The sequence below is a fragment of the Ranitomeya imitator genome, chromosome 3, assembly GCF_032444005.1.
Source record: "Ranitomeya imitator isolate aRanImi1 chromosome 3, aRanImi1.pri, whole genome shotgun sequence".
Classification (NCBI taxonomy): domain Eukaryota; kingdom Metazoa; phylum Chordata; class Amphibia; order Anura; family Dendrobatidae; genus Ranitomeya; species Ranitomeya imitator.
Window position 1 is genome coordinate 33,163,453 of NC_091284.1, and position 22,744 is coordinate 33,186,196.

Here is a 22,744-nt window from a genome sequence, read left to right on the forward strand (position 1 = left end):
TTAAATGTTCATTTTTATTTAAACATTCAAAAAATTCCTGTGAAGCACCAGAAGGGTTAATAAACTTCTTGAATATGGTTTTGAGCACCTTGAGGGGTGTAGTTTTTAGAATGGTGTCACACTTGGGTATTTTCTATCATATAGACCCCTCAAAATGACTTCAAATAAGATGTGGTCCCTAAAATAAAATGGTGTTGTAGAAATGAGAAATTGCTGGTCAACTTTTAACCCTTATAACTCCCTAACAAAAAAAAATTTTGGTTCCAAAATTGTGCTGATGTAAAGTAGACATGTGGGAAATGTTACTTATTAAGTATTTTGTGTGACATATCTCTGTGATTTAATTGCATAAAAATTCAAAGTTGGAAAATTGCGAAATTTTCATAATTTTCGCCAAATTTCCGTTTTTTTCACAAATAAACGCAGGTACTATCAAAGAATTTTTACCATTGTCATGAAGTACAATATGTCACGAGAAAACAATGTCAGAATCACCAGGATCCATTGAAGCGTTCCAGAGTTATAACCTCATAAAGGGACAGTGGTCAGAATTGTAAAAATTGGCCCGGTCATTAACGTGCAAACCACCCTTGGGGGTAAAGGGGTTAAAGTATAATTGCCCCACATAGTGTTCCATACAGTATAATGGCCCCACATAATGCTCTATACAGTATAATGGCCCCACATAGTGCTCCATAAAATATAATTGCCCCACATAGTGTTCGATACAGTGTAATGGCCCCACACAATGCTCTATACATAATACCCAAATTTATATAGACCAATTACTGTATAAGGCGTACCTCCAAAATAACATATAACCAAATAAAGAGGGAAGTAACATACCAAAAATAAAATATAAAAGATTTTTATTTGACAATTTTTAAAAGCCAAAAAATACAAATAATACATACAAAAAGGGGATGAAAACACGGCAAAATGAGCCCAAGGCAGTCCATAAAGTATGATATTATACAAAAAAACAAAGTATAGCAATAATAGACTGGTGTATTAATTTACATGCAACAGCAGGTTCTGGAATACAGAGAAGAAAAATTGACCAAAAGTGTGCCTACTAGAGGCTAACAAAATATAAGGCAATTCACTAACACCTATAACAAATAGTCAGATAATGCTAAAAAGCTATGCTAACACACAAGGTAACAAACCAATGTAAGTGGTATAAAAACCTACTGAAGATTGCAGGTATATAAAGCCATATGTTGGTATATAGACAGATGGTAAACAAAAATGGTATAAGGCTATAAGGCAACGCCATAAAGGAAGGTATCAGTGCATAATGCTACTGTGGTGAATGCCCCATTGCGCCTATGTAAAAGCCATATAGAGAGGTCAATAGTAATACGCTAGCGTTATACTCATACCTGCTAATGGACGGATCTGCCAGGGACAAGAAAACCCCTGGCAGATCCGTCCATTAGCAGGTATGAGTATAACGCTAGCGTATTACTATTGACCTCTCTATATGGCTTTTACATAGGCGCAATGGGGCATTCACCACAGTAGCATTATGCACTGATACCTTCCTTTATGGCGTTGCCTTATAGCCTTATACCATTTTTGTTTACCATCTGTCTATATACCAACATATGGCTTTATACACCCGCAATCTTCAGTAGGTTTTTATACCACTTACATTGGTTTGTTACCTTGTGTGTTAGCATAGCTTTTTAGCATTATCTGACTATTTGTTATAGGTGTTAGTGAATTGCCTTATATTTTGTTAGCCTCTAGTAGGCACACTTTTGGTCAATTTTTCTTCTCTGTATTCCAGAACCTGCTGTTGCATGTAAATTAATACACCAGTCTATTATTGCTATACTTTGTTTTTTTGTATAATATCATACTTTATGGACTGCCTTGGGCTCATTTTGCCGTGTTTTCATCCCCTTTTTGTATGTATTATTTGTATTTTTTGGCTTTTAAAAATTGTCAAATAAAAATCTTTTATATTTTATTTTTGGTATGTTACTTCCCTCTTTATTTGGTACAATGCTCTATACAGTATAATGGGCCCCATATAGTGCTCCATACAGTATTATGGGCCCTATATAGTGTTCCATACAGTATAATGGCCCCACATAGTGTTCCATACAGTATAATGTCCCCACATAGTGATCCATACAGTATAATGTCCCCATACAGTGCTCCATACAGTATAATGGCCCCACATAGTGCTCCACACAATATAATGGGCAGAGTTCTCCATACAGTATAATAGCCCCACATAGTGCTCCATACAGTATAATGGGCCGACAGAGTTCTCCATACAGTATAATGGCCCCATATAGTGTTTCATACAGTATAATGGCCTCCATATAGTGCTCCTTACAGTATAATGGCTTGACATAGTGCTCTATACTGTAAAATGGCCCCACATAGTACTCCATACATCATAATCGCCCCACATAGTGCTCAATACAGTATAATGGCCGTGCCACATAGTGCTCCATTCAGTATAAAAGGCCCCACATAGTGCTCCATACAGTATGATGACCACAAAAAGCACTCTATACAGTATAATGGCCCTACATAGTGCTCCATACAGCATAATGGGCCCAACATAGTGTTCCATACAATATAACGTGGCCATGCATTGCCTTCCTTACAGTATGATGCCCCACATAGTGCTCCATTCAGCATAAAGGGACCCACATAGTGTTCCATACAATTTAATGGTAACAAAAAGTGTTCCATGCAGTATAATAGGCCCCACATAATACTCCATATAATATAATGGTCTCACATAGTTCTCCATTCAATATAATGGTCTCACATAGCGCTCCATGCAGTATAATGGCCCCACATAGTGCTCCATGCAGTGAGATAAAATTATACCTTGATATCTGTGATTTGATGTCTTACTCCAGATAAATCCATGTTTTTCTTAACCCCTTCAAGACCTTGCCCTTTTCCGTGTTCTCCTTTTTCGCTCCATTCCTTCCCAGAGCCGTAACTTTTTTATTTTTCCGTAAATATGGCCATGTGAGGGCTTGTTTTTTGCGGGACAAGTTGCACTTTTGAACGACATCATTGGTTTTAGCATGTCGTGTACTAGAAAACGGGAAAAGTGTGGTGAAATTGCCAAAAAAGTGCAATCCCACACTTGTTTTTTTGTTTGGCTTTTTTGCTGGGTTCCCTAAATGCTAAAACTGACCTGCCATTATGACTCTCCAGGTCATTACGAGTTCATAGACACAAAACATGTCTAGATTACGTTTTATCTAAGTGGTGAAAAAAAAAATCCAAACTTTGCTAAAAAAAAACCTAAAATTGTGCCATTTTCCGATACCTGTAGCGTCTTCATTTTTCGTGATTTGGGTTCAGGCGACGGCTTGTTTTTTGCGTGCCGAGCTGACGTTTTTAGTGATACCATTTTGATGCAGATACGTTTTTTGATCGCTCGTTATTGCATTTTAATGCAATGTTGCGGAGACCAAAAAAACTCTGGCGTTTCAAATTTTTTTTCTCACCACACTGCTTAGCGATCAGGTTAATGCTTTTTTTTAATTGATAGATCGGGCAATTCTGAAAGCGGCGATACCAAATAAGTGTAGGATTGATTTTTTTATTGTTTTATTTTGAATGGGGTGAAAGGGAGGTGATTTAAACTTTTATATTTTTTTTATGTTTTTCTTACTTTTGCCATGCTCCATGGGAGGCTAGAAGCTTGCATAGCCTGATCGGCTCTGCTACATCATATCGCTCCTATGTAGCTGAATTACAGGCTTGCTATGAGCGCCGACCACAGGGTGGCGCTCATAGCAATCCGGCATCAACAATCATAGAGGTATCAAGGAGACCTCTGGTTGCTATGCCGACGCATCGGTGACCCCCGATCATGTGATGGGGTCGGCAATGCACGGATTTCCGGCCCAATGGCGGAAAATGTGAGACATGTAATGACTGACAGTCTGTTCTCCTGATCTACATGTCTCACACTGGTAACGCCTCCTTTCATTTAAAATAAGCTCTGGAGGCGGAGTCTCAGGGAGATCTATGTCCGGCCCAGAGATCTTAACAGCTCATTTACATATTAAGAATAACGTGGATTTTTCTGGAATAGAACATGGAATCACAGATATTAAGGTATCACTTTGTTCAGCTTCCTATGATCCGCATGCCTATATAGACCGCTTCGGAGGGTCGATCCTACTGTTGAGATTTCCATTAATACGGTATTTACTTTTAAAGATGCAGTTAACTCTTTTTTTATAGCATTATATTTGTCAAAGCTGGTTATATCCTTCACCCTGACATCTCATTATAATTATTTACAATTTCAATTTTTGACATCATTATTACAATTTGATTACTTTATCTCTATTGTTGTCACCATCTACTGTGGATTTGCTTTGAAATATCTTTCTTTTATCAAGTGATTTAGTAAACTACATTTTGATTAAGAGATATAATAAATTACAATTTTGTCTAACGGTGGTGATTGTGAACTTTATTTTTTTTTAGGTGAGTATGAGCCCCTGATTAACAGGAAGTAAATTTTAGACTTCCACAGGCCCCTAACAGACAACGTATGAAGTCACTGACATTATTTTTCAGGCACTATTGCAGTTTACAGAGGTCTTGAGGAGGAAAAACACAAGAAACATAGCTGAAAAGCCTCCTATTTTGGAAACTGGACCCCTCTAAGAATTCATCTTAGGGAGTTTTTGGACTACACAGGTGTCTTAAAAATGTTTATAGTAGGATGAAGGAAAAACTTTGGCACTCACCCCATGGCTAAAAAATGATGACTTTATTACATACCATGTGGAGGATACAGACAAAGAGCGACGGCCGTTCCACACTGCTGAGTGCTTCATCCAGGCTGAGAGTCCTGATGAAGCGCTTGGCAGGGCGAAACGGCCATCGATCTTTTCTCTGTCCATGTATGTAATAAAGGAATCATGTTTTAGACACGGGGTGAGTGCCACAGTTTTTTCTTTATTGCTGCTTTTGATAATGTCTGTCTCCTGTAAAGCACAACATTTAGCAATGATACAACTGACATGATATTTATCTCCATATGTTACTCTGTTAATTTGATTGCAAATATTAGTAGTGCCGACCTATTCTATTAATTTATTAAAAGTTTTTTATAGCAATGGATCGTGAAAATGATCAATTATATTTGGCCAAAAATATTTTGATTTAGTTATTATTATGTTTCCCAAGAGGTAAAATGAAAAAAGAAAAAATGTAATTCGTAATGTATTATGGAATTTTCGGCAATTTTTCCTGAGTATGGAAACACTGTCTATGAGGTTGTACAATACCGTTTAGACGCATGGCGGGGTCCAGAAGAGAAGTAGAGGTATTTGGCTTCTGGAGTCCAAAGTTAACTGGAATGGTTTTCGGTCAAACCCTGAAGATATTCCCACCCCTAGAAGTGACTCCATTTTGGGAAAACTACGAAGTGAAAACGTTCCTAAACATTAAAGGGAACCTGTCACCCCCAAAATGGAAGTTGAGCTAAGCCCACCGACATCAGGGGCTAATCTACAGCATTCTGTAATGCATTCTGTAATGCTGTAGATAAGCCCCTGATGTATCTTGAAAGGTAAGAAAAAGGAAGTTAGATTATACTCACCCAGGGCTGCGGTCCGGTCCTATGGGCGTCGCAGTCCGGGGCCTCCTATCTTCTTACGATGACGTCCTCTTCTTGTCTTCCTGCCGCGGCTCCGGCGCAGGCGTACTTTGTCCTGTTGAGGGCAGAGCAAAGTACTGCAGTGCGCAGGCGCCGGGAAAGGTCAGAGAGGCCCAGCACCTGCGCACTGCAGGACTTTGCTCTGCCCTCAACAGGACAAAGTACGCCTGCGCCAGAGCGTGAAGAGGACATTAATGTAAGAAGATGGGAGTCCCCGGACCGCGACACCCATCGGATCGGACCGCCCCTGGGTGAGTATAATCTAACCACTTTTTCTCATCTTTCAGGATACATCGGGGGCTTATCTACAGCACTACAGAATGCTGTAGATAAGCCCCTAATGGCGGTGGGCTTAGTTTACCTTCCATTTTGGGGGTGACAGGTTCCCTTTAACCACAATTCTGGAAATACGCGTCTTCTCCCATAAACTGATTTAGTTGAGCATGATGAGGGTGTGAATTGCTTCAGTTCGAGGGTTTTAGCACCTTTGGAAAAAGCGTTATATAAACTGCTCAATTTGTTTCCTCCACTCTACAGAATCCTTGAATTCATTTTCCCTAACACGTATGTCGTGGTGTCACGTTATAAAGTCTGTATCCTGCTGGGTCGGTTTGCAAACTTAATTAGCGGCGGGTGTCATCACGCAGGTCTTCACGGGAGAGAGATTTTCCTCGGGTGACCATTTACACAGTTTACACCCCAGTTGAAGGGATGGTGCGTGGCAGTTTTCGACTGTGCAGAAAAACACCTGTATCTGCATCAAAAGAGGGGCTGGTGGGGACATCACAAGAGGGGGTGGTGGGAACATCACAAGAGGGGCTGGTGGGGACATCACAGGAGGGGCTGGTGGGGACATCACAAGAGGGGCTGGTGGGGACATCGGAAGAAGGGGCTGGTGGGGACATCGGAAGAAGGGGCTGGTGGGGACATCACAAGAGGGGCTGGTGGGGACATCACAAGAGGGGCTGGTGGGGACATCACAAGAGGGGCTGGTGGGGACATCACAAGAGGGGCTGGTGGGGACATCACAAGAGGGGCTGGTGGGGACATCACAAGAGGGGCTGGTGGGGACATCACAAGAGGGGCTGGTGGGGACATCACAAGAGGGGCTGGTGGGGACATCACAAGAGGGGCTGGTGGGGACATCACAAGAGGGGCTGGTGGGGACATCACAAGAGGGGCTGGTGGGGACATCACAAGAGGGGCTGGTGGGGACATCACAAGAGGGGCTGGTGGGGACATCACAAGAGGGGCTGGTGGGGACATCAAAAGAGGGGCTGGTGGGGACATCACAAGAGGGGGTGGTGGGGACATCACAGGAGGGGCTGGTGGGGACATCACAAGAGGGGCTGGTGGGAACATCACAAGAGGGGCTGGTGGGGACATCACAGGAGGGGCTGGTGGGGACATCACAAGAGGGGCTGGTGGGGACATCACAAGAGGGGCTGGTGGGGACATCACAAGAGGGGCTGGTGGGGACATCACAAGAGGGGCTGGTGGGGACATCACAAGAGGGGCTGGTGGGGACATCACAAGAGGGGGTGGTGGGGAGATCACAAGAGGGGGTGGTGGGGAGATCACAAGAGGGGGTGGTGGGGACATCAAAAGAGGGGCTGGTGGGGACATCACAAGAGGGGGTGGTGGGGACATCACAGGAGGGGCTGGTGGGGACATCACAAGAGGGGCTGGTGGGAACATCACAAGAGGGGCTGGTGGGGACATCACAGGAGGGGCTGGTGGGGACATCACAAGAGGGGCTGGTGGGGACATCACAAGAGGGGCTGGTGGGGACATCACAAGAGGGGCTGGTGGGGACATCACAAGAGGGGCTGGTGGGGACATCACAAGAGGGGCTGGTGGGGACATCACAAGAGGGGCTGGTGGGGACATCACAAGAGGGGCTGGTGGGGACATCACAAGAGGGGCTGGTGGGGACATCACAAGAGGGGCTGGTGGGGACATCACAAGAGGGGCTGGTGGGGACATCACAAGAGGGGCTGGTGGGGACATCACAAGAGGGGCTGGTGGGGACATCACAAGAGGGGCTGGTGGGGAAATCACAAGAGGGGCTGGTGGGGACATCACAAGAGGGGCTGGTGGGGACATCACAAGAGGGGCTGGTGGGGACATCACAAGAGGGGCTGGTGGGGACATCACAAGAGGGGCTGGTGGGGACATCACAAGAGGGGCTGGTGGGGACATCACAAGAGGGGGTGGTGGGGACATCACAAGAGGGGGTGGTGGGGACATCACAAGAGGGGGTGGTGGGGACATCACAAGAGGGGGTGGTGGGAACATCACAAGAGGGGCTGGTGGGAACATCACAAGAGGGGCTGGTGGGAACATCACAAGAGGGGCTGGTGGGAACATCACAAGAGGGGCTGGTGGGAACATCACAAGAGGGGCTGGTGGGAACATCACAAGAGGGGCTGGTGGGAACATCACAAGAGGGGCTGGTGGGAACATCACAAGAGGGGCTGGTGGGAACATCACAAGAGGGGCTGGTGGGAACATCACAAGAGGGGCTGGTGGGAACATCACAAGAGGGGCTGGTGGGAACATCACAAGAGGGGCTGGTGGGAACATCACAAGAGGGGCTGGTGGGAACATCACAAGAGGGGCTGGTGGGAACATCACAAGAGGGGCTGGTGGGAACATCACAAGAGGGGCTGGTGGGAACATCACAAGAGGGGCTGGTGGGAACATCACAAGAGGGGCTGGTGGGGACATCACAAGAGGGGCTGGTGGGGACATCACAAGAGGGGCTGGTGGGGACATCACAAGAGGGGCTGGTGGGGACATCACAAGAGGGGCTGGTGGGGACATCACAAGAGGGGCTGGTGGGGACATCACAAGAGGGGCTGGTGGGGACATCACAAGAGGGGCTGGTGGGGACATCACAAGAGGGGCTGGTGGGGACATCACAAGAGGGGCTGGTGGGGACATCACAAGAGGGGCTGGTGGGGACATCACAAGAGGGGCTGGTGGGGACATCACAAGAGGGGCTGGTGGGGACATCACAAGAGGGGCTGGTGGGGACATCACAAGAGGGGCTGGTGGGGACATCACAAGAGGGGCTGGTGGGGACATCACAAGAGGAGCTGGTGGGGACATCACAAGAGGGGCTGGTGGGGACATCACAAGAGGGGCTGGTGGGGACATCACAAGAGGGGCTGGTGGGGACATCACAAGAGGGGCTGGTGGGGACATCACAAGAGGGGCTGGTGGGGACATCACAAGAGGGGCTGGTGGGGACATCACAAGAGGGGCTGGTGGGGACATCACAAGAGGGGCTGGTGGGGACATCACAAGAGGGGCTGGTGGGGACATCACAAGAGGGGCTGGTGGGGACATCACAAGAGGGGCTGGTGGGGACATCACAAGAGGGGGTGGTGGGGAGATCACAAGAGGGGGTGGTGGGGAGATAACAAGAGGGGCTGGTGGGGACATCACAAGATGGGCTGGTGGGAACATCACAAGATGGGCTGGTGGGAACATCACAAGAGGGGCTGGTGGGAACATCACAAGAGGGGCTGGTGGGAACATCACAAGAGGGGCTGGTGGGAACATCACAAGAGGGGCTGGTGGGAACATCACAAGAGGGGCTGGTGGGGACATCACAAGAGGGGCTGGTGGGGACATCACAGGAGGGGCTGGTGGGGACATCACAAGAGGGACTGGTGGGGACATCACAAGAGGGGCTGGTGGGGACATCACAAGAGGGGCTGGTGGGGACATCACAAGAGGGGCTGGTGGGGACATCACAAGAGGGGCTGGTGGGGACATCACAAGAGGGGCTGGTGGGAACATCACAAGAGGGGCTGGTGGGAACATCACAAGAGGGGCTGGTGGGAACATCACAAGAGGGGCTGGTGGGAACATCACAAGAGGGGCTGGTGGGAACATCACAAGAGGGGCTGGTGGGAACATCACAAGAGGGGCTGGTGGGAACATCACAAGAGGGGCTGGTGGGAACATCACAAGAGGGGCTGGTGGGGACATCACAAGAGGGGCTGGTGGGGACATCACAAGAGGGGCTGGTGGGGACATCACAAGAGGGGCTGGTGGGGACATCACAAGAGGGGCTGGTGGGGACATCACAAGAGGGGCTGGTGGGGACATCACAAGAGGGGCTGGTGGGGACATCACAAGAGGGGCTGGTGGGGACATCACAAGAGGGGCTGGTGGGGACATCACAAGAGGGGCTGGTGGGGACATCACAAGAGGGGCTGGTGGGGACATCACAAGAGGGGCTGGTGGGGACATCACAAGAGGGGCTGGTGGGAACATCACAAGAGGGGGTGGTGGGGAGATAACAAGAGGGGCTGGTGGGGACATCACAAGATGGGCTGGTGGGAACATCACAAGATGGGCTGGTGGGAACATCACAAGAGGGGCTGGTGGGAACATCACAAGAGGGGCTGGTGGGAACATCACAAGAGGGGCTGGTGGGAACATCACAAGAGGGGCTGGTGGGGACATCACAGGAGGGGCTGGTGGGGACATCACAGGAGGGGCTGGTGGGGACATCACAAGAGGGGCTGGTGGGGACATCACAAGAGGGGCTGGTGGGGACTTCACAAGAGGGGCTGGTGGGGACATCACAAGAGGGGCTGGTGGGGACATCACAAGAGGGGCTGGTGGGAACATCACAAGAGGGGCTGGTGGGAACATCACAAGAGGGGCTGGTGGGGACATCACAAGAGGGGCTGGTGGGGACATCACAAGAGGGGGTGGTGGGGAGATAACAAGAGGGGCTGGTGGGGACATCACAAGATGGGCTGGTGGGAACATCACAAGAGGGGCTGGTGGGGACATCACAAGAGGGGCTGTGGGGACATCACAAGAGGGGCTGTGGGGACATCACAAGAGGGGCTGTGGGGACATCATATTATATGGGAGATTGTGGGGGACATTATACTGAGGACTGTGAAGGACATTATACCTGGGCCATAGGGATATCAGATTATATTGGGGCCTGGGGAGGATACTACACTGGGGGGCTGTGGGGGACATTATACCTGGCTGTGGCCTGCGGGGGCATCATACTGTATAAGGAGCTGTAGGGGATATACTGGGGTCTGTGGTGACAATACTCTTTAGGGGACTGTGGGGGGTATTATTCCTGGGCTGTGGGGACAGCAGATTACATGGGGGCCTGTGGAGGATATTATACAAGAGGGATTTGGGGGATATTATACTGGTGTCTGTGAAAGACATTATACCTGGGCTGTGGGGACATCATACTATATAGATGGCTGTGGGTTCAGGATGGTGGTGCCTTAGGGGTCCTGTTGCCTTAGTCTCTGAGCCATTTCTTTGCTTGGTTCATCGGGGAGAAGGGCACCGTCGGCTTCATGTGCCTAGGGCACCAAAATATCTTGCCCTGGCCCTGCCAGGAAACCCCGGAGATAATTGCTGATGCTTAATGTGGTCATACGTAGTAGCGGAAATTCTGCCCCTTCCAGAAGCTTCTAGCGGTGACTTATCTTCCTTGAGAACAAAAGGATTGGACATGTTGAAGTCCAACATGCCTGACCCTCATATGAAGAGAGAATTGGGATGCCGCCATACACATCAGTTAGTTGGAAGACATTCTTCCAATGTTTGAAGCCAAATTTAGTCTCTCAAATCTATGTGTAATGGACTCCAGTTGTAAAAACACCAAAAAGTTGAAGGGTCTGCAGTATTTTGACTGCAGGTAACATTTTATATCTTACCTTGCCACAAAAAAACCTTTAACTAGCGAAGCAAGACAACAAGCCTCATAAAAAATGGGGTTGTCCAGAATTAGGAAAACATTAATCCAAAAACAGCGCCGCCCCCCTGTCTACAGGTTGTATGTGGTATTGCACCTTTATAGTAATCACTTCAATGAAGTTGATCTGCAATACCTGATGCAACCAGAAGACAGGGGTGGCGCTGTTTCTGGAAGAAGGCAATTATGGGTTTCTAATAGTGGACAGCCGAATTACAATTGTTTTGAAAAACTAATACAAGTATAAGTCATACAAATGTCAGATGATGGGCAGCAAAGTGGATGAAATTTTTCATAATCTGCAGATATTTTCTGCAAGGAAACTGACCGGTGATGAGGATTTTACATTCGCAGAAAAAAAAGAGCAAAGATTCGCTGCTTGTTTATCCCACTGACTTTAGGAAAGTGAAAATCCGCAATCAAATCACAATTTTTCGCATCCGCAGCAGAATCCACGGGTATGAAAAACTGCCTAAAACAAAGAAAATTTGCAGAGAAATTTCGGAAGCTCCCTTGACTTGTGGAATCAACACATGACTGCTGCAGTCAATCAGAGGCCACAAATGTCTGAAGGTCATTGGGGGTCAGACGCAGAACAAGCAGAGACACAACACAGATTTAATCCTTTTCGGATAATCTGTTGGAATCCACTGCTGAAAATCTGCTCCAATATGTGCATGATTTTGTATGGATTTTCCTGTAAAAGTAAGGTTGGATTCACAGCAAATCTGACACATGTGGGCATCAACTAAGAGGATTAGAAAAATCTCCACTTTTCTGCAGTGGTATAATTTCTTGAAGCAGGTCTGCCACCAGATCACACAATGCAAACTGCATACATTACTGAATAAGTATCTTAGAACGTACTGGTGTACTTACTTTGTAAAGCAACGTTGATATGACTGTATAAACATTTAGTATAAGTGTAAACTCAATCTCCCCCTCAACTAGCCTAATTGACAGTTCCTCAATGTCCCCCCTCACTGTTGCTGAATCTCCGCCGATTTAGTCTGATTGACAGCTCCTCAGTGTGCCTCCTTCCTGCTGCTGCTGAATCTCAGTAAATGTGGTCTGATTGCCAGCTGATTAGTGTTGTTCTCCCTGTTAATGAATCTCTGCCAACATAGCCTGATTGATAGCTCCTCAGTGTCCCTCCTCTCTACTGAATCTGCCCACGTAGCCTGATTGGCAGCTCCTCAGTATCCTTCCTCTCTACTGAATCTGCCCACGTAGCCTGATTGGAGGGACACTGAGGAGCTGCCAATCTGCTAAATCTCTGCCGATCTAGCCTGATTGACAGCTCCTCAGTATCCTTCCTCTCTTCTGAATCTGCCCACGTAGCCTGATTGGCAGCTCCTCAGTATCCTTCCTCTCTTCTGAATCTGCCCACGTAGCCTGATTGGCAGCTCCTCAGTATCCTTCCTCTCTTCTGAATCTGCCCACGTAGCCTGATTGGCAGCTCCTCAGTATCCTTCCTCTCTTCTGAATCTGCCCACGTAGCCTGATTGGCAGCTCCTCAGTATCCTTCCTCTCTTCTGAATCTGCCCACGTAGCCTGATTGGCAGCTCCTCAGTATCCTTCCTCTCTACTGAATCTGCCCACGTAGCCTGATTGACAGCTCCTCAGTATCTTTCCTCTCTACTGAATCTGCCCACGGAGCCTGATTAATAGCTCCTCAGTGTCCCTCCAATCTGCTAAATCTCTGCCGATCTAGCCTGATTGATAGCTCCTCGGTGTCCTTCCTCTCTGCTGAATCTTCGCACATGTAGCCTGATTGATAGCTCCTCAGTGTCCCTCCTCTCTGCTAAATCTCTGCCGATCTAGCCTGATTGATAGCTCCTCAGTGTCCCTCCTCTCTGCTAAATCTCTGCCGATCTAGCCTGATTGATAGCTCCTCAGTGTCCCTCCTCTCTGCTGAATCTGCCCACAGAGCCTGATTGATAGATCCTCAGTATCCTTCCTCTCTGCTGAAGCTGCCCACGGAGCCTGATTAATAGCTCCTCAGTGTCCTTCCTCTCTACTGAATCTGCCAAGGAGCCTGATTAATAGTTCCTTAGTATCCCTCCTCTCTGCTAAATCTCTGCACATGTAGCCTGATTGATAGCTCCTTGGTGTCCTTCCTCTCTGCTGAATCTTTGCACATGTAGCCTGATTGACAGCGGCTCACTATCTCTCTTCCCTGCTGAATCTTTGCACATGTAGCCTGATTGATAGATCCTCAGTATTCCTCCTCTGCTGAATCTCTGCCCACATAGCCTGATTGACAGCACCTCAGTATCCCTCCTCCCTGCTGAATCTCTGCCCACATAGCCTGATTGACAGCACCTCAGTATCCCTCCTCCCTGCTGAATCTCTGCACATGTAGCCTGATTGACAGCACCTCAGTATCCCTCCTCCCTGCTGAATCTCTGCACATGTAGCCTGATTGACAGCACCTCAGTATCCCTCCTCCCTGCTGAATCTTTGCACATGTAGCCTGACTGATAGCTCCTCAGTATCCCTCCTCTCTGCTGAATCTCTGCCCACATAGCCTGATTGATAGCTCCTCAGTGTCCCACCTCTCTGCTGAATCTCTGCACATGTAGCCTGATTGACAGCTTCCCGGTGTCCCTCCCGTCTGTTCCCCTCACTTAGCCTGACAGACAGCTCCTGAGTGGTCTTCCACCCTGCTGCAGCTGAGTCTTCACCAATCTAGACTGAGTAACAGCTCCTCAGTTTCCCCTCTCGCTGTTCCTGAATCTCCTCCGATATAGCCTGACAGACAACTCCTCAGTGTCCCTCCTCCCTGCTGAATCTCTGCCCCATAGTCTGATTTCTTCAGAGTCCTTCTCCCTTCTACTGAATATCCATCCACCTAGTCTGATTGACTTCCCCCCAGTTTCCCTCCTCCCGAATCTCCACTCACCCAGTCTGATTGACTGCTCCTTCCTCCCCGCTGATGAACTCTTACACAATCTCAGTACAAGCTGCAGTTGTCAGTCAGTGTTTACTGAATACATTGGACTCTCACTCTTTAGTTGGACTCATAAAATGCTCATTTTAATAACAGGATTGTACAGTCATTATGATGGGGATATTCAAAGTAATTCTACCAGCCTCATCAGGCTTGACAAATCAATTTAGTATTATATTCAGTTTATAATGTTAAATCTGGTTACACATCTGTTTTAATGCTTACCATTGCTTGACGTTATAGGCCTAAACCCTGAGGCTGCACGCGGAAAGACCATGGTGACATTATGCGCCTTCCGTTTTCTGTCAGGTGCGGTGTTATCGTGAAGAACCTCTGAGGATCCAAAGCACTAAACACACAAACCTTCCACATAAACAAGCACGGTCACTATTACAACCAGGCAGGCGGTTTTATCTATCGATATGGATCCACTCAGAGTTTCCATGACGCCTGACAGAAAACAGGAGGAGACATGACATCAGAATCTCAGAGCAGACCAGCCCGAGGCTTTAGTTCTAGAAGTTCAAGCATTCATATGTCAACACAGAAGGACAATCGGCCTCAGTTATCAAAAACTGCCTAAAAAAATGTCTTCGACGCTGCTGCATATGTGCTACATGCACTGTGTTCCAAATTATTATGCAAATTGGATTTAAGTGTCATAAATATTTGTTTTGTTTTTCAAATAAACTCGTGGATGGTATTGTGTCTCAGGGCTCAATGGATCACTGAAATCAATCTGAAACACGTGTGATAATTAGTTTTCTAGGTGATTCTAATTAAAGGAAAACTACTTAAAAATGATGTTCCACATTATTAAGCAGGTCACAGTTTTCAAGCAATATGGGAAATAAAAAGGATCTCTCTGCTGCTGAAAAGCATCTAATAGTGCAATGCCTTGGGACAAGGGATGAAAACATTAGATATTTCCCAAAAACTTAAGCGTGATCATCTTACTGTAAGAGATTTGTGCCTGAATCTGAGCACAGACGTGTTCGTGCTGATAAAGGCATAATGAGGAAGGTTTCTGCCAGGTAAGATCATCGGATTAAGAGAGCAGCTGCTGAAACGCCATTACAAAGCAGCAAACAGATATTTGAAGCTGCGGGTGCCTCTGGAGTCCCTCGAATCTCAAGGTGTAGGATCCTTCAAAGGCTTGCTGTGGTGCATAAACCTACTATTCGGCCACCCCTAAACAGTGTTCACAAGCAGAAACGGTTGCAGTGGGCCCAGACATACATGAAGACTAATTGCAAACAGTCTTGTTTACTGATGAGTGTCGAGCAACCCTGGTGGTCCAGATGGATGGAGTAGTGGATGGCCACCATGTCCCAAGGCTGCGATGTCAGCAAGGAGGTGGAGGAGTCATGTTTTGGGCCGGAATCATGGGGAAACAGCTGGTAGAGCCCTTTAAGGTTCCTGAAGGTGTGAAAATGACCTCTGCAAAGTATATAGAGTTTCTGACTGACAACTTTCTTCCATGGTATAAAAAGCAGAAACGTGCCTTCAGGAGCAAAATCGTCTTCATACATGACAATGCCCCATCTCATGCTGCAAAGAATCCCTGAGTCATAGGCTGCTATGGGCATAAAAGGAGATAAACTCATGATGCGGCCACCATCTTCCCCCGACCTCAACCCTATAGAGAACCTTTGGAGGATCATCAAGCAAAAGATCTATGAGGGTGGGAGGCCGTTCACATCAAAACCGCAGCTCTGGGAGGCGATTCTGACTTCATGCAAAGAAATACAAGCAGAAACTCTCCAAAAACTCAAGAATGCAAGAATTGTGAAGGTGATAACAAAGAAGGGTTCCTATGTTATCATGTAACTTGGCCTGTTAGGAGGTTTTGGAGTTAAATAGCTTTTTTGTTCAGTGAATGTGACCTCCTAATGCTGCAAATTCCACAAATGAGCATTTTCAGTTCTTTATATCAAATGTTTAGAAATTCTACTGTGCCTACGGTAATAATTTGGAACAGTGCATTGTGAGTTTTTATTTATTTCGGAGATTATACTGTTACTGACTGACTGTCATTTGCACCGACCATTTAGGAAAATCCGAGAAACATGCCATTTGCATAATAATTTGGAACATGGTGTAGAGGCAGGAATCCCTCATCTGTGTGTGGAAGGCATCATGGCAGCTGGTCTCCACCCAGCATCTCAGAGACAACTGAAAATTAGGCATAGGAGAGGAGAAAAAGGGTGGAAAATGCAGGATGCATGAAGAGGCAGGGTTTAGTCCCACTGACATTATATGTATATATACGGTACATATATATATATTTTTTTAAGAATAGTGGTTTGAGATGAGGAAATTAAGTGCTCCTACCTGCAAGACATAAAACACAATGCTGACCACCCACTTGATCTTCGCTAGCTGAGCCGTCCTGGCCTTTACTGTAGGTAAGAAAAGAAAGGAGGGAAAATCAAAAAAACATTAAACACAAAGGGACCACAAAGTATAATAAGGTTCTGCATGTCAGAAAAAGAATCAAATACATACACCATGTGGGATCCAAATGTTGAGATCAGGCTAAGGCCATGTGTATACACATGTGGTCCCTTCATTTAGCATGGCCTTAGCCTGATCTCAACATTTGGATCCCACATGGTGTATGTATTTGATTCTTTTTCTGACATGCAGGACCTTATTATACTTTGTGGTCCCTTCATTAAGCATGGCTGCATTGGGTAAAGGCCGTTAAGGCATTGATCTTTATTTGCCTGTGGGGTCCATTGTTTTCTATCGATACCTGTAGGGCTATATGGTACTGTGATATTAGCAGGTCTACACTTATTTGCTCATATTGTTGTGTTGTTTTGATCTATGAACCATGTATATATAACTAATTGTTTTTGTATACTAAGCACATTGTATATGGTTATACCACAGGCCATTTTATTGTATTGTATGACCATGCTGGAGTAGTTGGGGATGTGGGTTGTCACTCTTTTCCTACATTATCATATTAGGATATGACTTGTGTACAAGATTTGTGCTGTTGTTGCACTTTTAATGTTTTTATCTGTTTTTCTGTGTGATGTATCTTTTTGTGTGTTGCATTATTTTTTGTAAAAGCTTACTAATAAAAGATTTTGTATTTTTTTACATATGGTTGTGGTGCTCCCTTCCGTGTGGACTTGATCTTTCTCTATGGGTTTAGCAACTTTCAAAAGTATTAACCAATGTACTACACAATACTCACCTTACTAGTCCCCTGTGGGTAGATCCCGAGTCCCTTATCGGTAGATCCCAAGTCCCCTGTCGGCAGATCTCGAGTCCCCTGTCGGCAGATCTCGAGTCCCCTGTCGGCAGATCCCGAGTGCCCTATCGGTAGATCCCGAGTCCCCTGTCGGCAGATCCCGAGTCCCCTGTCGGCAGATTCCGAGTCCCCAGTCGGCAGATCCCGAGTCCCCTGTCGGTAGATCCTGAGTCCCCTGTTGGCAGATCGTGAGTTCCCAGTCGGCAGATCGCGAGTTCCCAGTCGGCAGATCGCGAGTCCCCAGTCGCCAGATCCCGAGTCCCCTGTCGGTAGATCCTGAGTCCCCTGTTGGCAGATCGCGAGTTCCCAGTCGGCAGATCGCGAGTCCCCTATCGGTAGATCCTGAGTCCCCTGTCAGCAGATCTCGAGTCCCCTATTGGTAGATCCTGAGTCCCCTGTCGGCAGATCTCGAGTCCCCTATCGGTAGATCCTGAGTCCCCTGTCGGCAGATCTTGAGTCCCCTATTGGTAGATCCTGAGTCCCCTGTTGGCAGATCACGAGTCCCCTGTCGGCAGATCCTGAGTCCTCAGTTGGGTTCTGTATAGTGCCTCGAAAGATGGCATGGAGATGTGATCACTACGTTAGGCCGCCGGCTGCAAAGACAACTGGTGAGAACGCTGGGATCGTGTTGGGGAAGTGTATGGGGTGATGAAACGATCTCCTGCTTTCTTACTGCATAGATGCCACAGTCACTAGTTACTGTGGCTTACAGGGGGTTTAATGGCCGGGATTAGCGTAAACCTGCCGACCAATCCTGGTCAATACAGCTTCTGGTGTTGCGGGCTCAGCTCCGCGGCCTGCGCCATAAATAAAAGGCGAAGACGGTAAGGGTTTTTCCTCCCTGTGAACGTTCCTGACACGTCGGCAATAATGTCTAATACACAGAATAAATAGTCATGGCCATTTTGGCCCAGCAATCTGACTTTTTACAACACATCCTGTGCTTATGCCATAAATCATTTCCCAATGTTGCGGGAAAAATGTTTAACGATTTATTTTTTTAACGAACCATTTAGTTTTCACTGCACAATGAATGGCGTAAAAAACAAAACCCCCAAAAAACATATTTTTTCCCTCTCATCTCACTTGGAATTTTCGTATTGTTGTCCTGTACATTATATGGTAAAATGAAATAGTGAGTAAAAAAAAAAAAAAAAAAAATCGTGCAAAAACAAGTCCTTGTGTGGTTAGGTCGATGGAAAAATAAAAAAAAAGTTGTAGCTCTTTGAGAAAGTGGAGGAGAAAAAAAAAAAAAAAAAAAAAAGGAAAAATAAAAAAAGGCCCAAAACATGAAGAGGTTCATATGTATGGTGGGAAAACCATATTACATGTCTAGGAAAATAAGGATAGTGAACCAGGGCTGGCCTCCATTGTTTGCTCTCATGGCTTGGCCTGGGGCGGGTACTACAAGGCTCACATGATGATCCCTGCTGATACCTCGCACCTTCTCCAGACTGCCGGGCACAAGCCCTGTTTACTAGGACATCTCAGACAATCACATTTATTTATAGGGCATTCAGATTTGCGGATGAGAGCACCCTGCATGACAAAGACCCTTTATGATTTAAAGACCCCTGAGATTAAAAAAAACAGGTCTGGAGCGGCTGCGGCCATTCACATGGAAAAGAACATGGCAGCAAAGAATAAGGTCCATGCACATTTTGTATCTGCATTTTATTCCGGGCCGCCCTTCTTGACGCCCCCAGCCTTTAATCCAGAATATCTATAATTTGACACCCTACAAATGCCGGATCAAAGGTTATGGTTTATGTAGAATACAGAGGTTTTCTGTCGGTGGCCTGAGGTGGTGTCAGCCGTCCTCGAATATCCATTGACTCCGGCCATTAATTTCCTTTTAGCATATTTCTAAGTTTCACTTCTGAATGTGACATTTTTATCGTAAAAATAAAGCAAATAAATCCCACATAAATATAAAATAACCAAAGCCAAATGCACCGGAATAATTGTGCAAAGAAATGTCTTTTAAGAGGCCTTCTGTGCCTTGTCTGAGTAGGGGGGCACGGTTTGGATGGAAAAGGGATATGGCTTGGCTCAAAGGATCTAACATACGCAGCAAATTTTGGAGCAAATTTTTGTTACAAAATAAGCTAAGTAATAAGAGGTGTAAACTTAAAGACGGTCTAAAAAAGCGCCAGGTTTATCAAACACGCAAATAAATAAATCTGGCGCATTTCAAGATTGTCCCATCCAAGGGCCGCCATATACAGTACAGACCAAAAGTTTGGACACACCTTCTCATTTAAAGATTTTTCTGTATTTTCATGACTATGAAAATTGTACATTCACACTGAAGGCATCAAAACTATGAATTAACACATGTGGAATTATATACTTAACAAAAAAGTGTGAAACAACTGAAATTATGTCTTATATTCGAGGTTCTTCAAAGTAGCCACCTTTTTCTTTGATGACTGCTTTGCACACTCTTGGCACACTTTCATAGTCATGAAAATACAGAAAAATCTTTAAATGAGAAGGTGTGTCCAAACTTTTGGTCTGTACTGCATAAAAGATAGGTTATGGCCGAAACATCTCTCTCCCCATAACAGGAACCAGTTCAGAGCTGCAAACTCCTCCGGCAGCTCATCTCCTGGTCAACAAATGGATCAGGCACTAGAAATCCAACCTGTCCATGATCTGTTGGGGGAGAGTCGGTGGCCCCCATACATATCCCACCGACTTGGCTCACATCCAATCTTCTGGAGCGCACTGCTCCCCTGCCATCCTACTTGTCAGGGGACACAACACTCATGAAGATTGACAGTTTGGACCAGCGGCGTGGTTGCACCAATGGTCGAACTGTGGCTCCCTCATGCTGCCAGGAATCGAAAGTTGGCTAAATCAGCCATCTGCTCAACTTCAGAGAAGCCCTTGCAAGCTCTAAAGCAAAGAGATTGTAAGCGCTCACTCGTCGCCTAGAAGACTGTCCACCTCTGATTAACTGCGGAGGAGGCTGGTAAAACTCAAAAAATCCTCTGTTTCTTGAGAATGGAGGGGATAATCAAGGAGACGTAAATTGCAAAGTATTTATAAGCACTTTGCAATTGAACCAATTTAAAGGGATGAGACAGCCCCTTTAAGAAGAAAAGGTTCGGACAGTTGAAATCAAACAGCCTGATTCTTCTTTTCCCCAATATTTGCCACTAAGACAAAATTAAGACACAATAGATGGTCGTAGGGTTCTACGAATATGGTTTTGTCCAACGACAATCTCATGTCATCTCATAAAAATAAAGATTTGTATTATTATGTGTACGGCACCTTACGTCTGTCTTCTTCACGGTGCCGAGTGAAAGGATTAATGTCGGCACACGCGGCATTAAGATGTGGCTTTTCCCACTAGGTTACATAAATAATGGTTTATTATCAGAAGGCCGGTGCCAGAAGTAATCACAGGAACATTTGCTCAGAGTTGACATTCCTCGAGGATCAGTTATTGGGTTAATGGAACTTTAATTATCACTAATTAGAAAGTCCCCTGATAAGACGACAAGTATCGGCCATTTCCCACAGTCCGGCCCTCACTTAAAGGGGTTGTCTGTGCTGAATAACTACTGACCATATGCCCTACTAGGATCCTTAGGTGTAATAGACGGGGGTCCGCTTCTCAGGACCCCTGTTATTTACCAGACGTCCATAGATGTGAATTCATCAAGAATTTCCTTCTTTCTCACCTCTGAAAGATTGATTAATAAATGGCTGCGGACAATCACATATGTATTGGTGGCAGTGACGTCCCATGCTCGGACTTTTCCCCATGGCCCTGTGCATATTTCTTAAACTAAGGCTCCTACTTGCTGTTCTTTTTAGAAAGTGGTTCTGCAGCAGCTGAGGTCTCTTGCCTTTTCCTCATCTTGTGCTGTAAACTAAATTTATATTGGAAAACATGTCGGATCATTGCAAAAAAATCAGCGCAATTTGCATTGCATTGAGTGCAGACCCCTGCAGTGACACCTGGACCCCCATTTCCTGGGAGAAGAGGCGAGGAGGTGTGATGGTGCTATAATGGTGCAGTAATGTGATAAGGGCTGACCTCCATATTATAATGCGGGCCTCCTGCATGGTGAGGAGCCAGTCCACACAATGGCACACAGTTGGGCATCCTTGATTGACCAGAGCCTAATCCAGCAGCCGTAATGATATGCAGTAAGAAAATTAGTATAAACATAAAGGGGGCTATCCTACTCCCGAGTACCCGATCCCCCTGTAGTGAAATGCAAATCTAGAGGTGGCTCTGTCCATAAACGCCCACAGGACATATAGGCATGGCAGGTCCTTGTACATCGGGTGCGCCTGCCACCAGAAACCCACCATATGTTTATACCAGATTTGTAGCAGGAACGACTGTGATTTTGCAATACAGGTTTATATAGGAGGAACGTAAAATAAACATGTTTCCTTGACAGCGAGACCTGGCATAATTTTACAGGATTTTCTAAGTATGCTCAAAATGTAAGCCCTATACCAAAAATAAGCCCCAATTACAGCCAGGGCCGGAGTTAGGGGGATGGGTGTAATTACTGGGAAATTGCACAGGGTCCCTACTCTCTTAAGGCTAGGTTCACATTGCATTAGTGCAATGCGTTTAGCGGATACGCTAACGGACTACGTTAACGCAATGTCCAAAAAGGGATTGCGTTTGGCGATCCCGCTAGCGCAGGTGCCCGATCTGCGCTAGTGAAGAACGGACCCTGAACGCAAGCAGCGTTCGAGGTCCGTCCGAAAATAACGGGACATCGCTGACACATGCAAAAAATGGCATACGTTAGCGATGCGTTAGCACATTGCGGTCAATGGGTGCGCTAACGGATCCGTTACATAGCGTTAATTGCGACAATTGTGCCATGTAACGGATTCCGTTAGCGGACACCCACTAACGCAATGTGAACCCAGCCTTAGGGGGTCCAGTGTTTCTATCCCGAGGTTAAGACTGCTGAAGGACCTTTGGTGACATCACGGTCATGTAACGACTGGTTGTCATTGAAGGAAACATGAATGCGGCCTCCCAGACTATGAGAAATAAGATTCTCTGGTCTGATGAGACGAAGATAGATCTTTTTGGTGATAATTCTAAGC

General features: G+C 46.2%; 1 protein-coding gene across 1 annotated transcript in view; it reads right to left on the reverse strand.

The window, feature by feature from the left end:
- Positions 1-22,744, reverse strand: part of GET1 (guided entry of tail-anchored proteins factor 1) — a 60,337-nt gene that overhangs the window by 31,444 nt on the left and 6,149 nt on the right. The window contains exon 3 of the mRNA XM_069760729.1: positions 16,714-16,781. Within this exon, the coding sequence (XP_069616830.1) occupies positions 16,714-16,781 (68 nt within the window). The remainder of the gene's footprint in view (positions 1-16,713; positions 16,782-22,744) is intronic.